The sequence below is a fragment of the Cricetulus griseus genome, assembly GCF_003668045.3.
Source record: "Cricetulus griseus strain 17A/GY chromosome 1 unlocalized genomic scaffold, alternate assembly CriGri-PICRH-1.0 chr1_0, whole genome shotgun sequence".
Classification (NCBI taxonomy): domain Eukaryota; kingdom Metazoa; phylum Chordata; class Mammalia; order Rodentia; family Cricetidae; genus Cricetulus; species Cricetulus griseus.
The window spans coordinates 259,640,386-259,660,348 of NW_023276806.1; the positions used below are offsets into that span (position 1 = coordinate 259,640,386).

At 50.3% G+C, this 19,963-nt stretch overlaps 1 protein-coding gene across 1 annotated transcript in view; it reads left to right on the forward strand.

Annotated features, from left to right (window-relative positions):
• Positions 1 to 5,894: 5,894 nt before the first annotated feature.
• The window catches only part of Slc37a1 (solute carrier family 37 member 1), a 39,931-nt gene continuing 25,862 nt past the window's right edge, over positions 5,895 to 19,963 (forward strand). Inside the window, exons 1-6 of the mRNA XM_035451805.1 lie at positions 5,895 to 5,950; positions 8,511 to 8,592; positions 14,000 to 14,132; positions 14,712 to 14,790; positions 17,649 to 17,784; positions 19,680 to 19,756. Coding sequence (XP_035307696.1) covers positions 5,895 to 5,950; positions 8,511 to 8,592; positions 14,000 to 14,132; positions 14,712 to 14,790; positions 17,649 to 17,784; positions 19,680 to 19,756 — 563 coding nt within the window. The remainder of the gene's footprint in view (positions 5,951 to 8,510; positions 8,593 to 13,999; positions 14,133 to 14,711; positions 14,791 to 17,648; positions 17,785 to 19,679; positions 19,757 to 19,963) is intronic.

The window sequence follows — 19,963 nt, forward strand, 5'->3', positions numbered from 1 at the left end:
TATAATCATATAAAAGATTAATATATATATTATATATATATTATATATATATATATGAAACATTAACTTACTCTTCAGCAAATATTCTATATAGGCCACCAGATTCCCTCTGGTTGAGTCCAGTATCTGTGCAAAGATTTTTGTTTTGTTTTGTTTTTGTAAGGAAAAAAAAACATCTATGACGGTCATGCCTTGAGTTTTAGAGAGGCTTTCTGATCTAAGACTCCCTCCTACGCCCCCTAGGGGCCGGAGGTAGACTGGCGTCACTGGGACTTGCGCATTCTATACAGACCCTCCAAATAAGTGACGTATTTGAGACCACAATCCCTAAAGTCTAAACTCACTCAGGAACCCCGGACTCAGGAAAGACAAATAGTAACAATTGTCTTTTCCCAGTGGGAAAAGTCACAATCTTGGGAACTTAAAGACTCCCGGTTAGCTTTGGCATGAGGTTCCTCTGCTGTGCAAAGGGCCTCGGGGCCCTGTCTCTTCCACCTCAGGAGTTGGTGCTCTTCGTTGCGGTGAAGGACTTTCTAAAGGTTGTCAATCAAACTGGGGAACTGAGATTTTGCTTGAGGAGAGCAGTTTGGCACAGCTACGAAGATGGAACACGGGCAGAAGAGCAAGGGACTCTCGCACACGCTTGATGATCGAAGCCCAGAGGAGACGAGTGACAGGAGGTGACTTGAGAAGATGCGGGAGTCCACCTGAGCTGCTATGGTACTCACAAAGGATGGAGAGTTTAGGGAGAGGAGAGGAGACATCCAGCCCAAGGAAAGAGTACAGGGCAGCCAGAGCTCCAGGACCACTTCCCTTGTGAGGTGTGGAACAGCGAGGTGCAGATGGCTCAAACAGTAAGTCAACTGAACTTCGAGGGTACAGAACACTTCCCAAAGGCCCATAGGTAGAGGATGGCTTGGCCCTACCCAACTCAGCAAACGAGGGGCGCCAAGAGTAAAGCTGCTTTCTGCACAAAGAGGGCGCTGCAGGGTGCTAGGTGGGTGTGTGGGGGGGCAGTCCATACTTTGGCCTTTCACAGCGGGGATTCAGGTTGGTTTTGGTTTTACCCTGATACCTGGCTGTTCCTGGGAAGTTGGGTTCCTGCCTGGTTTTGCCCTTGCAGGCAGGTGCTGTTTGTTCTGAGAACAGGGGCTGATCAGGAGGAAGGCTGGCCTTGGATGCCAGGCCAGGCTGTCAGCTGGGGGTATGAGGCGGGTGCCCTTTGGAAATAACCAGGCCTTCCCTGACTTCCAGGGTCAATTCTTGGCAGGAGGTGAGGGGTTTGAAAGACAATTATCCAGGGGTAAAAAGGAAGCTATGTGCTAGGGCACATGGCCCGGATGCTGGCCTTCTGGACCTAACCACACTGGCACACTGGCACAGATGCGGTACCAGTCCGCTCCATTTGTAGCTCTCCAGTGTTCTTGTTTCTGACACTCGACAAAATGTGGTAGGCCAGTAAACCTTTCTCCCGGAACTTGTCCATTTTTTGCCGGCATTATTAAGGTCCGCTTTGGGGACAAAAGCCCCTAGGAGTCGGCAGTTGGCTGCTGGGCATCCTGCCAGTGAGAGCCCAGCGCCCTGCGGGGCCTGGGAGGACATGACAGGCAGGTGTGGGGATCCAGGGACCACTAGAGGTTGCCCCAGCCGAGCATCCTTGGGTCGTCTGGGCTCCTGAGCGCGCGCGGGGCTGGGGTCAGGGGGCGCGCAGGAGAGGGAGGAGCTGCTGAGGGCCGGCGCCCGCCCGCGGGGCTGAGAAAGTGAAAGGGCGGCCCTCCAGGAAGTCGAGAGCAGGAAGCGCGCGGCGCCGGCTGCGGAGGAGCGCAGGTAGGCGCGGAGGCGACCGAGGACCCTCCCCAGCGGCGCGCACCTGCCGGCGGCTGCGCACCTGCCAGCGGGCCCGCGCCCCGCGCCCTGCGCCCCCTCTTCTTCCCCTCCGCCGTTTTGTCTCCGACTGCTGTGGCTGAAGAACCGGGGACTAGCCAAGCGCTTTTCCTAGAGGGAAGTCTTTGAAGTAAGGGATCCTAGAGTGGCCTTAGGCGACAGTGCCGGGCGATCCCGCGCTGGCGACGCTGAGTTCCCGGGGAAGTGGAAGCAGAAGGTTCCCCAAGGCCCGGGGCTGGGATCGCCTAGCTGTGGTGCCGTGTCCCTTCCCAGTCCCGGGCCGCGGTGACAGCTGTGGGGAGCCGGCTGCTGGAGACCCAGCGCTTTGTCTGCAGCCGCGCGTTGGGGACGTGGGCGTGCCCGTAGCCCTCGCCACCCGGCCAGGAGGCTGTACGACCGGGGAGGAGCCGACTCGCAAAGCCCTTGGGAAAGCTCGCCGCCAGCACCCTGGGTTCTCGGGTTGTTTGTTTGCTGAAGAACTGCTTCCTGGAGCCCGGGCTCCGTGGCCAACGCTGTGACAGCTAGCCTTCTGGCGGTAATAAAAGGTTTGAATCACCGGAAAGTGCCCCAGACGCATGCACCGATCTTCCAGCACTCAGGGTTCACCCTGGGATCTTGGTGACCTGCAGGTAAAGATTTACATTTGAACTGAAGACCTAAACTGCCTTTTCCTGGTCTTTCTCGGAGCTTTCTGTACCTGACTGGTCGCTGTCTGCCTGCGGGTCTGCCGGCCCCGGAACTTAAATTGCGTGAAGTTGGGCGAGTTGGTAAATTGATGGGCTTTGCGCATTGATTTCATTATTCATACCGGGTTAGAGGATACCTGGAATTTCCCTCTCTCGTAGGATCCGGTTTACACCTGTGGTCCTGGGAGTATATTTACAGGTGCGGCTCCATGGCCAACACCTGGGATGTTGTGAGTGGGCTAGGAGTGGTGGTGCACCGAATTCTGCCTCCTTGTGCTTAAACCCAGGACAAGTGAAAATGACCGTTTCTGTTTGTCTCCCGTGGGAAATAGATCCTCTAAAAGCTTAGAGAGTGCTTGATTGGAAAGGTTATAGTTTGTCTTGGTTTAAAACAAAAACTCATGGAACTTTTGGAGGGAGTTGTCTGGTTCTCAGGTTTGTCCTTAAATATGCTCTAATTTTGACTCGTTGCCTTAGGGTGCTATGATTTTGTCTGTGTGCTAAAGCCTGGGAAATACCTTTGAGGCATTACTCTTTCTGAGTCTCCTTGTAGGGTGGCTGGACACTGTTCTGAGTGGCTCAGAGCCACTCAGGGTCTGGAAGGGCAGATGGTAGGTGTGCCTGTCCTTCAGTCCTGGGCCAGGCTCTGTGGGAAGGGCTAGCCCTGTGTTCTTCAGAGCCTAGTAGGGGTGCTGTGTCACAATGCAATAACTCCTAATTGTTCTTCCCTGTCCCATAACACTGCCTTCTTATCCTTTTCTTTAATGGGCTGAAGTTCACTGGGAGCTTCTAAGAGGTGACATTTAAAAACTACTTTCATGTGCTTAGGCTGAATGCCAAAGCCATTCAGCCAGGCCACGTGCTCCCCTCCTATTGGGGATGAGCAGGAGGAAGTGTGCTTGTGCCTGAGAAGGCACCCCCAGGCCAATGGAAGACCTAGGATTTGTCTTGATGTGAAGCCCACCTAGCTGGGCTAGCCTCATCTCTCCTCTTAGAGCAGTGGTTCTCAAGCTTCCTAACACTGAGACCCTGCAACACACTTCCTCATGTTGTGCTGACCCCCAACTATAAAGTTACTTTGATCCTACTTCATTACTATAATTTTGCTACTGTTATGAATGTAAATATTTGATATCGACCCCTGCTGGGGTTGCCACCCATCTGTGGAATGACTACATACAGGCTGAGAAACACTTGTCTTAGAGTGAAAGCTGTGCCTAGGGCTACAGGAGGGTGTGCCAGTAGCCTTCATGACCTGGGATTTTGAGGGAACAGATTTTGGGGATGCTGTCCAGGACAGCAAGAAAAGAGCTTTGTTAAGCTGAGTTCTTAGCACCCCAAATATAAAAATCACCATCTGTCCATCCTAAGGTACACTTCCTGTCCCCTCTTCCTTCCATCAGGGTCGGACACACACACACACACACACACACACACACACACACACACCAGGGGAATCTCTGGCATTATTAGTGGAAGAAACCAGGAGGGTTGTTGTTGTTGTTGTTGTTGTTTTTTCCTGGTAACTCTTTAGGCCTTGCTGTTGGACCAGGTTTTGCTGGGTGGCAGATTTCTCTGGGAGCAGGGGCTGAATTTTCAGTGTTTTGGTGGAGGAAGAAAGTTGGACTCTGGCCATCCATTTTCAAGCCTTATACAGTTGAAAACAAATCCTTTAACCAAAGCCATCATCACAGAGTTATTTCACAGGTCACTCAGAGCACATGTAGGACCAAACCCCTCATTTTGAACGAACCCTTTTTGGAAGATATTATTTAAATATGGAGATTTGAGCCAAAATCCCTAAATTTTTGGTTTAATCTACAGCCAGGATCTTGCTACGAAGCTCTAGCTGGCTGGTACTCACTAGGTAACCCCGGCTGGACTCTAACTCAAAATGGTCCTCCTGCCTCAGCCTCTTGAGTGCTGGGATTACAGTCATAAAGCCACCAGGCTGGCTCCAACCAAGCTCCTTACTCTTGTTCTATTGTAGGGTATAGGACAGAGAAACCCTGCCCTCCTGGAAGCTCACCGGCAGAACCACCCGCACTGGTATTAATGGACTGTCTGTTGTATGCCAGGCCCTGTGCCAAGACCTTCCTGAGATCATGTCTTTGTATAACAATGTTGATGTCATTAGGCCATCACCCTCATTAAAAAATGAGTTGGAGAAGTTCAGGGCGCAGCAAACTGGCTAGTGACCTGGGTTTACTCGCTGTAGGTCAGTGTAGGGTCAAGAATGAGTGACACTTGCTAAGGCCCTGTGGTGCCCTGGGGAAGGTGCAGTTCTCCTGTCTGGGGTCAAAAGGGCCTCCACACCTCCATGAGGGTTCTGGGGCTGCTTTCTGGGCTAAACTCTCTTTGAAGTTGTTAATTGTGTGCATGGGAACTGTAGGGTTTGGTACCCAAAGCCTCTGCCCTGCTACTCCACTCCTGAGCTGTACCCCCCAGCCCGGAATATTTGTCTGTTGAAAGCTCATGGGTGTCGAAGTAGACTCCGCTTTGGAATATATGTCCTGAGGGTGGTGTGGGGCTCAGGCTTGGAGAACCGCCTTACCTTAGCCAGCACTAGGCCCCTTATCAGTTCTCTGGCTTTGTTCTGTCCCTCCCAACATTGGCCTTCTTCAGCCCAGCCTCCAGAACGAGCTTATTTTCCCAAGCTGATGATGTGAGCACAGGAGAGCAGATGGGACATCCATCCCCTCCATGTTAGGTGTGGCAGACTCAATTTGCAGATCCACAGCCTAAGTGACTGATGATTGGTCGTTCCTGCCCTTTCACCCAAGCCCACAATCCTCTCTTGCTGATGTTCACAGGAAGCCTAGTGAGTAGTAATGGAGCCAACAAGTCAAGTGCCCGCCCCTATACTCTGATTATTGACATGTGCTTTGGGGCAGACTGGCCAATGTCTGGAAGCCCCAAAGGCAGTGATGAGTGCCCACTTCCCTTCAGGAATCACAGAGCATCGTGTGAACGCCATTTGAGCAATCCTTCCCTGGGGCATCCAGGGCAAGAGCTTCCTCTGGTATCAAAATGTGCCTTTGATCAGTCGTGGGTGGTGGCATCTTCCCATCTGTGGAATGACTACTGCCTGCCAGTGTCTCCTAGGTACTATCATCAGGACTACAGATTCTTAATGCCTCTCTTTCTCCCATAGAGCTGGGCCGACCCTGATGGAAGGAAGAGGGGACAGGACCCAGTAGGACCCATTTGCTGTTGCTTTCCAGACCGTGTGAACTTCAGGGCTGTCCAAACAAAACCAACCTTAACCTGTTTCCGGAAGCATCTGATTTTGGGACTGGAGCGCCACGCTTAGGGGCGAAGTAAATGGCTCGACTCCCCGTGGGCATCCGCTTCATCATCTCCTTCTCCAGGGATCAGTGGTAAGCTCCGATGGTGGTCTGTCCCCTGGGGTGGTGATATATGTGGCAGAGTGACAGGGGGCCTTGGGTGGCTTTTTCACCCATATTTCATTATGGAGCATAAGTATCAGGCTTTCTCATGGCCGGTGTGTGGTGGTTGCCATTGCCTGGAGCCCTCAAGAGTCCTGTGTTTTGGTGGAGACATCACAGACAGCATTTGGACTCCTAATCTGTCAGGAAGAAAAAAACTTACCTTTTCTCTTTTTGCTTTATTTTTGTGCTGCTGGGATCAAACCCAGGACCTTTGTGTGCTAAGCAAGCACCCCGGCACTGAGACGAGTCCCCCTCACATCTCCCCTTTATGTTGAGTGCTTGATGCGCCACCATTCCAAGCATCTTCTTTTCTCAGGAGGACACCAGTCCTTGGTTTAGGGCCATCCTGACCTGACAGGAACTCATACCAACTCGTGACATCTTCGGGACATTATTTCTGAATACACTGATGCTCAGAACCCCTGCTCCTGTCCATGCAGAATGGTTCTGCTTGGAGAAGAGGATGGTGATAAAGCTACCATGTAGAACAAGGGATCCAGAGGGATCCTTAGGGACCTCAGTCGCATAGACCAGGATTGCAATTCCATGAAAGCACAGGACCTGCTTTTCCCAGAGGCCAAGCAGGGCAGATGGTGGCTACTAGCTGAGAGCAGCTATTACCTGCAGACCCTCCTGGAAGTCGAAAGACAGTCTGCAGCTACTGCCTCTCACTCACCCCAAATCCTCTAGGAAGCTGAGGCCAAAGAAAGAAGGGTGACTTTGGAAATGCAGGAAGTAGGTGGACCCAGCACTTGTAGATAAAGGCTTCCTTTTCTGCCTCAGGGAAATCCTGCTCTTCGTTGACCTCTGACTCCAAACCACCGGAGGAGGCTTGTGAGCCCTGCCTCCACCAGGCTCTCTTTCTGAAGGCTCCGTTTATGGCTTCGCCAGCCCGAGTGAAGAACCCCTTTGCCTGAACACGCCAGAGCCACCTGAAGAAGGGCCTGGTGGAAAGTGGGGCTCAAGGCTACCGACCCTCACCACCTCACTCCCCTGTCTCCTTGACTGAAACCTAGTGAGACCAAATGAGACCAAGGAATGTAGAATGTCAGGGCTTGGCCCTCCTCAGCCCTTATCATCACTACAGAAGAGTTTCAATTCCAGCACTGAGTAGACAGACAGAGCCTGAGGCCACTGAGCCTTCCCTCCTCTCCTAAAGCCTTAGCCAGCAGCCCTGAGTGGCCACTGGAAGATAGCCCAGGCTCCTGAGTCAAACTGAGAGGCTCTGGAGGGAAACCCATGCCCCAGCTGCCCTGCCCTGTGCACTGGAAGAAAGTAACTGGGGAGAAGCCTGTCTGGGAGGTGGCTATGGGGGAAGCTAACCAGCCTCAGGCTCAGGGGATGGGCCATGCAGCGACTTCAGCCAAAGAATAGAGAGAACATTCTGTTATGCCCCAGGCTTTCAAAGATGTTGAGATGCCTCGCACTTCCTGCAGGGCAGGCCCAGCTCTGTCTCTGGAGTGCTGGGATGAACTCTTTGCACTTCATAGGTTTGCTTTCTTCTGGTCACCTCGTGGGCTTGGGTGGAATGTCCCGTGGACTTTGCACTCAAGCTTCCCCAGGGAGAAGAGAGCTTAGACATTTAATTCCCTATTGCCCAGTTTCTACCTGTGGGTTTGGATCTTTCCCACAGAGCCACCACCCTACTTTCTCCACCTCAAATGGGGTCTTTGTTTGAGTCTGGAGATGTTTGTTTTGGCCTCTAATTTTTTAAAATCTGTTTATTCATTTTGTGTATGTGTATATGGCTGAGGGTGTGTACCTGTCATACAGGTGAATTGTGAAAGGTTGGAGAACAGCTTGTGGCAAACATAAGAAAGGGTTTCTCGGGCTGGAGAGATGGCTCAGAGGTTAGGAGCACTGACTGCTCTTCCAGAGGTCCTGAGTTCAATTCCCAGCAACCACATGGTGGCTCACAATCATCCGCAATGAGATCTGGTGCTGCCCTCTTCTGGCATGCGTCTTATATGCAGACAGAAGACTGTATACCTAATACATAAATAAATAATGAAAGAAAGAAAGAAAGAAAGAAAGAAAGAAAGAAAGAAAGAAAGAAAGAAAGGGTTTCTCTGGGGGCAGAGTCACTCAAGCAAATGAACTGAATGAGAGACAGGAGTCATAATTTATTACTTGTCATTAGAAGTGGGGGCCATGCATGGGATAGAACCCTCCCCCCATGGGGTCTGACACTATTACTGTGTAGACTGGTGTGAAACATGCCTTGAATTACAGAACCCCCAAGTGGAATCCACTCGAGAACTATTGGTTGTTAGGACAGAGTATTGCAGTGGGGGATGAGGCAGAAGAATTTGGCTTCCCCCAGCTCCTGCAGGGAGGGGTTCAGTGGTTTCAGTTTGGACAGTCAGGACTAGCAGTATTCTTAATGTTCTGATACTGTCATGAGACTTTAAGTGGAATTGGTGTGTGGCTAACACACAGACGACGCAGTGTGACACCTCTCATGCCCTGTAAACTACATGTGTTCCAGGTACCGGGCCTTCATTTTCATGCTGACATTCCTGCTGTACGCAAGCTTCCACTTATCCCGAAAGCCTATCAGCATCGTGAAGGTAAGAGATCTACACACACACACACACACACACACACACACACACACACACACACACACACACACACACACACACACACGGCTTTCCTGTTATCTGCCTGAAGACTGGTGACTCCAGGAGCCAGAGGGCAGAAGGATGGGGGGCGGCCAAGAGATTGCTAGAGACTGGTCATTCTAGCATCTTCCTTTTAGGATCTTTTATCCTATTTTCCTCTTGCAGAAACTCAAATCTTTACAATGTTTCATGCTTTATCCTCTTAGAGGCACATCTGTCTCCATCAGACTGCAGTTCCAGAATTCCCAAACTTAATTAAATATTTATGTTGTCTGGGTTTTCTTTTCTTAAAAGCTTCCCCAAGTGGCTCCCACACTTGGTGCAGCTTGACCCCTGGCCCCAGGGCAGCCTCTTCGGTTCACACAGTGGGTGTACCCGTGAGAGCAGGGGAAGGGCCGGGGACAGGTGTCTCCCTGGACATCAAGTCCTCTGTTTAACGTCAGAACTAGGAAGGAAGCAGGTATGTTTTCTCACCCCACCTTACTTATGGGACAGTTGCAGGAGTGAATGGCCTTCGACTATTGTAGAAGAAACAGGACTGGTGCCCTTTGCCAAGATCAGCCTATTTATGGCTCTGTTATCCACTTGCCTTCTTTCTATCCATCATTAGGGACCTGGTCCAGGACTCTGGTGCTGAGACCTTCCCAGCTGAGCAGGGCTAGCCGCCCTCAAAGGGCCCGCAGCAGTGCAGACAAGGTACAGAGAGGGCTGCTGCCTCCCGAGGCCTGTGTGCCTCCTCCAGCACATTCGTTAACTAAGAAGGTTCTGAAGCTTTTCCTTGACTCCAGGTAGCCAGGAGTTTGCCATGGAAACAAAACACTTGGAGACCTTTAAGAGAGGTTTCCTATGGGTAGGAAAGTAGTCAGTGGCATTAAAAGCTCTCTCTCTCTCTCTCTCTCTCTCTCTCTCTCTCTCTCTCTCTCTCTTTCTCTGTTTTTGTGTGTGTGTGTGTGTGTGTGTGTGTGTGTGTGTGTGTGTGTGTGTGTGTGTGTGTGTGATGTGACAAGGGCTCTGACATGGGCACCAGTGACTGACCCTGGAAGTTTGAATGCTGTCTCTATGACTCTTCCTGCTTAGAGAAATTCACACACGGCTCCAGACAGAGACAAAGCACAAAAGGCAAACGGCTGGCCACCCCTGCAAGGGCCTGGGTGAGCGCTGAAGACCTGGAATCAAGCAGTCAGGGAGCCTTGCTGGGGCTTCCAGGACTCAGCTAGAAGGGCTGGGCCTGCATGGTGGGGGAGGAACCACTTCTGGTTCCTCATAGAAGGTAGAGTGTCACCACAGAGTCACTTGTCACAGGTGTGGTGAGTGAGATGGGACTGGCCAGTAGAGGGTCACTGGGGCATGACCTGACCCTTGGACTCTACCTGATAAGCCCGAGGGTTTTGCCAGGAAGGGGTGTGAACATGGCCCAGCGTTACACTCTCCTTGCCTTAGGTGTCTAAAAGGCACCATTGGAGCCTCTGGGTTTCTCAAGGAGGTGTTTTAGCTTCAAGCACAATTCCATAACCAATGTTCTATTGTGATTACTGTCTAATATGGACCTCACAGCAGCCCTGGGAGTGTCATCTGGAGTTAAGTGAGCTCATGTTAGTGTCTTCCACATTCATCCTCTTTTATCTTTTTAAGATTTATTTATTTTTATTTATGTGTATGAGTGTTTTCCCTGCATGTACGTATATGCATTGTATGCATGCCTGGTGCCCTCAGAGGTCAGAAGAGGGTGCCAGATACCCCGAAACTGGAATTGTGAACAATTGTGAGCCACCATGTGGGTGCTGGGAACCAAGCCAGAGTCCTAAGCAAGAACAGCCTGTGCTCTTAATTGCTGAGCCATCTCTCCAGCCCCAGGTCTCTGCTCTTGACAGTGCTGGCCCAGAGTCTCCAAGACAGTTAATTACTTGCATATGGTCAGCATCTTGTGTGGCTCCCTTTAACACCATGGTTTCCAGTGCACCTGTGTACGCATTAGCCTGATGCAGAGTCCTGCAGGCTGCTTTGCCTCTTGATACAGACAAGACTGTCTCCACATTTGATTTAGGTATCACGGAGCCTCCAGAAGCATGCGCTCACTTCGGCTCCCGCTGTAAACGGCACAAATGGCACCAGGGATGGGAATGGTTCTATCAGGGACCCCATGAATCACATTTGCAGTCTGTGTTTCCCAGAAGGTTATAAACAAAACTGGAAATACATTTGCTTACTGGACATGGACCCTGAGGCTGAGAATGAGCCGAGGGTGATTCGCCAGTGATCATGACTCATTTGTCAAGTGGTGCTGGGTCAATCAGGGTTACACTTGCCCTGAATCATCACTGGTTGCTTTTATTTTCTCCGATTTAAAAAAAAAACAAATGTACCTTAAAAACACAATGATAAATCTAAGGCTAGGAGGACAATGTTGTTCCTTCCCATGATCCTCCACCTGTAGCCAGGCATCTTTATTTGAGGCAGATGTCTTCCCTGGCTGGTAGACAGACGGGGTCTGTGTCTCCATGGAGGGGAGCTTTGGGGGACTTCCCTCCAGGCTGGGCCAGAACAGAACCTGTAAACAGATGGTTTCCCAAAGGATTGTTTTTGCAGGGTTCCCCAGGGTGTGTGTAGACAGCCCTCTTAGTGCACAGAATTGAAAACGGTGAAAACCCCAGGGCAAACAGAAAACAAAAGCTGAAAGGGTCAGAGCTGTCAAGGAAAGGTGCTTTCTGAAAAGTTCCAGTGCTTCCTAAAGGTCAAGGGGTAGTGGCCCACGCCTTTAATCCCAGTACTGGGAGGCAGAGGCAGGAGAATCTGGTCTACAGAGCCACACAGAGAAACCCTATCTTCAAAAACAAACAAACAATCAACCAAAACAAATTCCAGTGTTTCCTGTGGACTTGGGGAAACCTCTGAGAGATTGATTTCCTTTATAGACAAGGTCCCAGGATGAGCCCCTGGCTGGCCTGGAACTCACCAAGTACAGCACACAGGCCTCTAACTCACAGAGATCCACCTGTCTCTGCCTCTCAAGTGCAGGGATTAAAAGTGTGCGCTGTCACACCCAGCCAATTTTTATTTTATTTTCAGATTTTTTTAAACAAGATTGATTTACATGACAATCCCAGTTCCCTTCTCCCTCCTGTCCTTCCCTACCACTCTCCCAACTAAAACCCTACCTATCACATATCCTTTCTTCTTATCTACACCTGACTCAACCTTTCTGCTCCCTCATGACCTCTGCATCCTTCCTCTTCTTCCCTTCTCATTCTCGTAGCTCCCTCCCCCCTCTTCCCGTGCTCTCAATTTGCTCAGGGGATCTTGACCCTTTCCCCTTCTCCAATTTTTAATTGAATAAAATAATCCTAAAGTTTATATGAAGAGATGAGAACAAATCACCAGGCTGGAGAGTAGGTAAGGGCGCTGACTGCTCTTCCAGAGGACCCAGGTTCAACTCCCAGCACCCACACGGCAGCTCACAAATGTCTCTAACTCCAAGATCTTATACCTCACACAGGCACACATGCAGGCAAAACACCAATGCAATTTTTAAAAAATAAATTAATTGAAAAAATAAGAAAATAAATCACCAAAAGCTGGTGTGTCAGTGCACACCTTTAATCCCAGTACTCAGAAGGCAGAGACAAGCAGATCTCTGAGTTCAAGGTCAGCCTGGTCTACATAGTGAGTTCTAGGGCAGCTGGAACTACTTAGTGAGATCCTATTTCAAAAAAAAAGAAAAGAAAAGAAAAGAAAGAAAGAAAAGGAATCACTAGGGAACGTGTAAAAGGTAACATTTTAATAAAGATATAAAAATTAATGCATTTTGAAGTAACTAAAGTACTAGACTGCTGCCTGAGAACGGGCACACCCGGAATAGAATGAATAGAAAGTATGAGGTACCAACTGGCTTCAGCTGCTGCCTGGCTGGGTCAGCTTGTCAACTTGATGGCTGCGTGATGCCCAGGAGATGAGACCGGTCAGTGATGGGCTGGATGCAGGTGTGAATAGACCATTGGGGGTGGCCAAATCCTGAAGGAAGGTCTACCTGGAGGAATTGGATCATTTGAGGGTGGGTCACATATCCTGCCCAGCCCCCCCCCTAATGCCTCACTTCACCACAGCTCAGAAATGCATAACAGCCCAATGCCCTCGGAAATTTTTATTTTATCTATTTTTGAGACAGGGTTTTTTACTATGAAACCCAGGCTGGCCTTGAAAACTCATCGCAACCCTGCTCGGACATCTGAGTACATTCTTCCAGCATGTCCCACCACACCCATCTAATGTAAATGTCTTTATGGCGACATTGCTTATACTGACCCAAAGAGAAGCCAAAGTACAGGCACACATTCAGTAGGTGAAAGTTTGAGAAAATTGTGACAAGTGAATGAAATTATGTGACTGCCGACAGGAATTACCAAAGTCAAGCTGATGACACAAAGATTCCCAGGGAGCCTTTTGAGTAAAAGGTTAGGGTATCCATAGCTAGGATCCACTGTCTTCTTTTGGTTTTTTGAGACAGAGTTTCTCTGTGTAACAGCCCTGGCTGTCCTGAAACTTGCTGTGTAGACCAGGCTGGCCTCAAACTCACAGAGATCCTCCTGTCTCTGCCTCCCAAGTGCTGTGATTAAAGGTGTGCAAGTGCACCACACATTTATTTATAAGTGGGAAAGGTGCATTGGGTGGTCAAAAGGAGGAGTTGGATCTCTCCTTCTACCTGGGTCCTGGGGATTGAACTCAGGTCCTCAGGCTTGGTAGCAAGCACCCTTGCCTGCTGAGTCATTTCACCAGCCTTGACACTCTTTTAACTGGTTAGTTCTTCCGTGTGTGTGTGTGTGTGTGTGTGTCTGTGTGTGTGTGTGAGAGAGAGAGAGAGAGAGAGAGAGAGAGAGAGAGAGAGAGAGAGAGAGAGAGAGAGAAAATGTGGGTTGAAAGAGAATCCAGTAAATGTTTGCAAAGGACACCGCTTTGGCATAAACTGTTTCTCAACGGACACATCCCCTCAGTATTCAGTTGTCATCAATGGACACATCCCCTCAGTATTCAGTTGTCAGCATCTAGCACCTAACCCTTTCCTTCCCCAGGGACAGACCTTCAAGTAGGACTGGCAGTTGGCCCTCAGCTTGGCACTCTCTTGCCTGATGCTGTCTCTAGAGGCTGGGTTGGCTCAGGGCATGAACTGGAGTTACTGCAAAATGCTGCTGGAGCCTAATGCCTGCAGCAGGGACTCCTGTGAACCTCCCACGTCTCTGCCTACCAGAGGCCTCCTCCTCCTCAAAAAGCCATTGCTCTGTGAGGAGGGGAAGCCACTTTTCCTGGTTGAAGCATCCCACGTAAACTCTTTTTCCTGTCCTACCATCCCTGTCTGCTGTAGGGTGAGCTCCATAAGCAGTGTGCTGCAGGGGATGAGCCTGAGCCCAGATTCGGTGGCCCGAGCAGCAGTACCAGGCATGGACCCACCCACTGGCTCCTGAACAACGAGACCGACTGTGGCTGGGCCCCCTTCGGTGAGTTTGGTCAAATGATACGTTGCCCAGGGATCTTGACAGCCATCCATTGGTGTTCCTACAGCCTGGCTGGTCTCAGGACAGTGCTGCTAACTTCAAGTGTAAGTGTGTTTCAGTGACAACTGCTCCCTAGCAAACATTACTCAGCAACCACCAGATCTCTGGTGCCTACATGCAGAGGGGCCACCCCCTAAGTAAGCATGTCTGTGCTGGGAAGTCTCTAGAAGATTGCCTGCAGTGTGTGCCTGTCACACCTGGAGGTTAGAGCTTGCCAAGCAAAATCTGATGAGGGGTGCCACACGCCAGCCAGGTGACGTGGAAATGCAAAAGTCAAACCCCCCACAGCCAGTGAGGTTTGCATCCAGTCAGAAGGACACATTCAAGGATGACTTGAAAAAGAAGTGGCTTCATTTTTCTGCCATAAGAAGCTGGCCAGCAGCTGGGCTACCACGTGTTTTTGAAATTAGAGGGCCTCTGTTTCTAAGGGACTTGAAGAATATAAGTTTTGTATTTTACAGTGCAACTCGAGAACATACTAAATAATTCTGAGCCCTTCTGTTGATTTTCAAACCCACACAGATAAGAATAACTACCAGCAGCTACTTGGAGCCCTGGATTACTCCTTCCTATGCGCCTATGCCATTGGGATGTACCTGAGGTAGGGGTGCCCATGCTCCAACCCCTTCCAGTCTTCTGGGCCCTGCAGTACAGACAGTGTTCTTTCCTGTCATTGGATGGACCTAGGAGGTAGCAGAAGTCCCTGCGGTCAGAGAGCAAATGAGTGGCTGGTAAAAAACTAGTTGATGGTGTCATCCTATAATATTTTAGAATGACATTGTTGAAGGGTTAGAGAGATTGCTTGGTGGTAGGGTGTTTGCCTAGCATACTGAGCACCCAAGGGAGCCAGGGATCAAGCCCCAGAATTGGAAAAACAAACAGACAAACAAAAAAACATTAAGGAAAAGTATCATAGAGACTAACAATCTTTATCCCAAGAGACTTCATTTAGACAGAGCCTGGGAGTCTCGGGGAATCCCTGTAGGTGTTTAACTGCTTCTCTGAGAGCCTCCCAAAACATGGAATCCCAGCCCAGGGACCCTGTGGTAGGTGACTTATGAACAAGTCATTCATGCTAGCGGTAAATACAACCCCCTTTGTCAGATGCAAATGCCACGTGATGCTCAGCTTGTGTGTGTGAGAGAATGGGTGGTAAAGGATGCTCAAGTCCAGGGTATGAGGTACTCCTGGCCAAAGAGCAATAAGGTGTGGGCCAAGTCTCCACCAGCCTGCCAGCCACACACCCTCCCACCCTCCCAAGGGCAAGTGTTCCTGGTCTGTCTTACTGCACACAAATACTCTGCAGTGGTGGGGGCAGGGGGCACACGCTGTTCCTCAGTTGCTAGAAAGTGGTACTTAAACTTGGCCAGTTTTATGCCCTAGAGATACAGTGGTACCCAGGAACATCTGCGGCTGGCACAGCTAAGGGAGGGGAATCTAGCATCATCTAGTGGGCAGAGATGAGAGGTTCTGCTGAGCACCCCAGGACATAGCCCAGTCCTCACTCCAAAGATGTCTGTCCGGCCCAAGAAACCTAGCTTAGGAAATAAAGTGGGTTTCTCATTGCATCTTCATCAGCAGAGGTAGTTTCTCATGCAGGTCATCAGTGAGTTTATTAAAGCAGGGTTCTGTGGGACATGCAGTCCATACAGAAATCGCAAAGGCGAGGACACCTGCCACTTTACAGATGGGCTTTATGCCATGGCAAGAAGGCATGACAGCCCTCAGACCATTGTGCAGTTACCACTAAGGTCTTGACAGTAGGTATCACGTGACTCAGTAGATGGATTGAAAACATGGGGATGGGCGCACCCAGGTCTTGCCTGGCAGGATCAGCAAGTGCAGCGTGGGTGAGTCCTCTGTGAATCAGATCTGATGTGGGGTGGTGACCAGTCCATCAGAATTGCTCCTTAAATCTCACAAACAGAAAGGAGGTGCTGGGTGGTGCCAGGTGGCCATACTAGAGGACACTTCTCAGTGGTAGCCAGAGCCAGTAGCAGAGGCTCTTGGGAGTGCATATGGTTTAGCCCCTTGTCCTGTGCCTGGGCAGGTGAGCAGCCTCTGAGGTGTCTCCTAATCCCCGAAGTGAGCAAGGTGGAGCCGAGCATCCTTAACTTCAGAATGCTCTCCAGTTTCTGTGATTAAGTTCCGCTCAGCATGTTGTCATTGTGCCTCACTTCTGTTTTAGTGGTCAAAGGTCATTTGCGTGGTTCTAGGTAGATTTTTCCTGTTTGATGAGCACAGAAGGACAGCTCGCTGGCAAGCAGGTTCTGGGGATGATAGGGGAACAATGGCACCCACTCCAGGTTGCTGCTCACAGGCAGGCAGGCAGGCAGGCGTCTGCCCACGTTCTCTGTTTGTTGGATCCTGGAGTAACCAGTTACGTGGAAGGAAGTGTGGCTTGTGGATTTTCTAGATTTTCTAAAAGTGTGTGTGTGTGTGTGTGTGTGTGTGTGTGTGTGTGTGTGTGTGTGTGTGTGTGTAGGTGTCCATGGAGGCCAAAAGAGGGCATCAGATCCCCTGGAGCTGTGAGCTGCCTGACATGAGTGATAGAAAACACATCTCAGGTCTTCTAGAAGAACACAGTGCCATTAACCAATGACCCATCTCTCCAGCCCCTATGGAGTTTTGAAAGATCACAAGGGGTCTTTTGTATCTGCTGAAATCACATGTGTCCTTGGTGATGTTGTTGGTCAAGCGGTAGGGTGTGGTGTCATGGTGATAGCAACCCGCTCTGTGTCTGCCCTGTTATGAAGCTGGAGCCTTGTCATGCTCATCACCACTCCAGTTCCACAGCCGCCCTGACACGTGGCTGTGGCTCAGTCTGACCTCACACGGCCCCGGGAAGGTAAAACTGCAAATAAGTCAGCTCACTGAGCCTCACTGCTGCTCTTAGCACTCAGCCTCTGCCCCTCCTGATGTGCCTTATACACCAAATGAGAAAGCATGTCTTTCAGGCAGGCTGTGGCAGGAAGTGGTCGGCCAGGCAGGGGAGTGTGGTCCTCGCTGACCCACCCCATGGGCATGTTCACACAGGTTTCTTGGTTACCGCTCACTTGCTCAGAGTTGCAGCGGTCCCCTTTTCAAGTCATCTTTTGCAGCCTAACGGTTGGCATTTTATATAGCTCTGTACACGAACAACTGTGTGTTCTTGATATAAAAGGAAGCTTAACAAGCAGGGCAAGGCCTGCTTTGCTGGGCAGTATGGGTGTGAGTCACGGTGTGTGTTTTATTATCTAATAGTTGGTGACTTTTATGAGAAATGGGCCTAAGGGGTCCCATGGGAGCGAGTGACAAGCTCCACAGAGAAACATTCCTGTCCGGTCTCCCTGGAAATAGTGGGACTCAGAGGTCTAAAGGCACAGAGAATGGCACAGGACATCCGGGAGACGTGGCTGGGCTGTTGGCAGCGTGCTGTGTGCTGTTTCCTCATGCCTGTCTCTTTCCTTGTTCCCTCAGTGGCATAATAGGGGAACGCCTGCCTATTAGGTATTACTTGACTTTTGGGATGCTGGCCAGCGGCGCCTTCACAGCCCTGTTCGGCTTGGGCTATTTCTATAACATCCACAGCTTGGGATTCTACGTGGTGACCCAGGTAAGGGCCTGATCTAGGCTCACTGTGAGAAACAGGATGGTTCAGGTCCCACCTCTGCCCACCTCTGCTAAGAAAGCAGGTGGCAGATGTTGGTGAGGAGCAGAACAGCGCCCCTCCAAGGTCAAGTCTCCAACAGCTGGCATGGGAAGGCCCTCCTCCCTTGGCACCTGCATGGCTACTTCCTGTTTCAGGAGCTGTCAGCCCGGCAGGTTAATGAGGTGTGAAGACTTAATGATCACTCCAAAGTGACCATGGGAGTGGCCAGGGTAGGAGTCACTGCCGCCAGCAGAGCATGGCTATGAAACCTTCACTGCAGGGCCCGGGGCAAAGCAGAGGCGCTGAAGTGCAGGGGTGGGGCCAGAAGCCCAGCTTGCCTTCCTCTAGAGCCCAGCCCTTGTGTCCTCTCCCAGAGTCCCATGGGTAAATATTGACTAGCAAAGGAAATGGGGTTGCCCAACCTCTCCAGATGGCCCAGGGTGGGGAGGTGTGATAGGAAAACCGATGCCACACTTGGTCTAATTTTGCTTTTCATGGCCATGCCATCGAGCCTGATAAAGCATAGCCGCTTTATTACAAGCATGCTTTGTTCCTGCCTGCACTTAGTTACCCCTTGGAGGAATCAGTTCTAGGACTCCTGTGTTAGCAAAGCCCACGGCTGCTCAAGTCCCGTGCATTAGGCAGCGCAGGGCTTGAATCTTCCTGTAGATTATTGGTCTCTAGGTTACTTATAACACCTACCCCCCCCCCCCACCGTGTGAGTGCTGTGTCTCTAGCTGTCACACTGTCTAGAGAATGTTGACCGGTCAGTATGGACGCAGCCATGGCAGGCCCAACAATGCATTTGATCCTTCCTCTTTGACTCCTTGGATGCAGAAGGGAAGGAAAGCGAGTCCCCAGAGTCCCAGCATGCTCCTGTAGCCAAGGCTGAGCTGTCCATCCAGGCACAGCAGCAGGTGGGCATGCTGCTCTCTGCATGCCTCCTGGAAGACCCATTGTCCAGTGAGACAGCCTGCACTGGGCCGTGCTTTTTGCCTCAGTTCTGATGACACCAGAGCTCTCCTGGTACCAGTCCCTTTGTTAAATGCCAGTCCAACTCCTGCTTGGAGAGGGTGGGAATGCACGCCAGAACTAGGTCAAGGAGGCGTTGGCTTCTGAGAAGGGATCTTCTTCGTGGGCAGTCAGGAAGACAGGCCATTTCTAGGCTGAATTTATGGCAGTGTCTAAGCCAGTCTGTAAAGAGAAAAGTTCTTGTCTCTACAGAATGTTTAGATTCCAACGAATCTGGAATGCTTAAGCCTGACCTGTCAGAGTGTTCCCAGCTGAGGATCCTGGCTGGATTGGCTTTATTTTTCAATTTTTTTAGGCAAAGTTTTATATGTAGTCCAGGCTGGCCTCAAACTCATAGCATTCAACCTGAGTACTGGGGTTATAGGTTTTTGAGCCACCATGTAAAGCTTGGGTTGGCTCTTTTACTGTGTGTGTGTGTGTGTGTGTGTGTGTGTGTGTGTGTGTGTGTGTGTGTGTGTGTGGTGTTATTTTTTGAAACGGGGTCTTGTGTTACCCAGGCAGATGTCAAACTCCCTTCTTCAACAGTCCTGCGTCAGCCGCCTTAGCAGCTAGGATGAGGGCCATGCACCACTATTCCTGGCTTATATATACTTTCTAATATATCCAAGTTTATAATATATCCAAGTTTCTGCATAGTTTATGTATATGAACTACTTATATATTTTAAATTTCATAATTTAAGCTGTGTATAAAAAGAAAGCTTTCTTCTCACCTTTGGTGGTTGAGACTGACATAAAGTACTGTCATTTCTGTGAGTCTCAGCTCAGGTTGGGGGCACGGGGAGGGACCAGCATCTCCCCTCAGTGAACCTCTTTCCCTGGCTACAGATCATTAACGGACTGGTGCAGACCACAGGCTGGCCCAGCGTCGTCACCTGCCTCAGCAACTGGTTTGGAAAAGGAAGGTGAGAAAAAAATGGCCCCCTCACCAGGCAGTGGTGGCACACATCTTTAAGCCCAGCACTCAGGAGGCAGAGGCAGGTGGACCTCTGTAAGTTAAAAACCAGCCTGATTTACAAGAGCTAGTTCTAGGACAGGCTCCAAAGCTACACAGAGAAACCCTGTCTCAAAAAACTAAAAAGGAAACAAAATGGCCTCCTCTTCAATAGCTT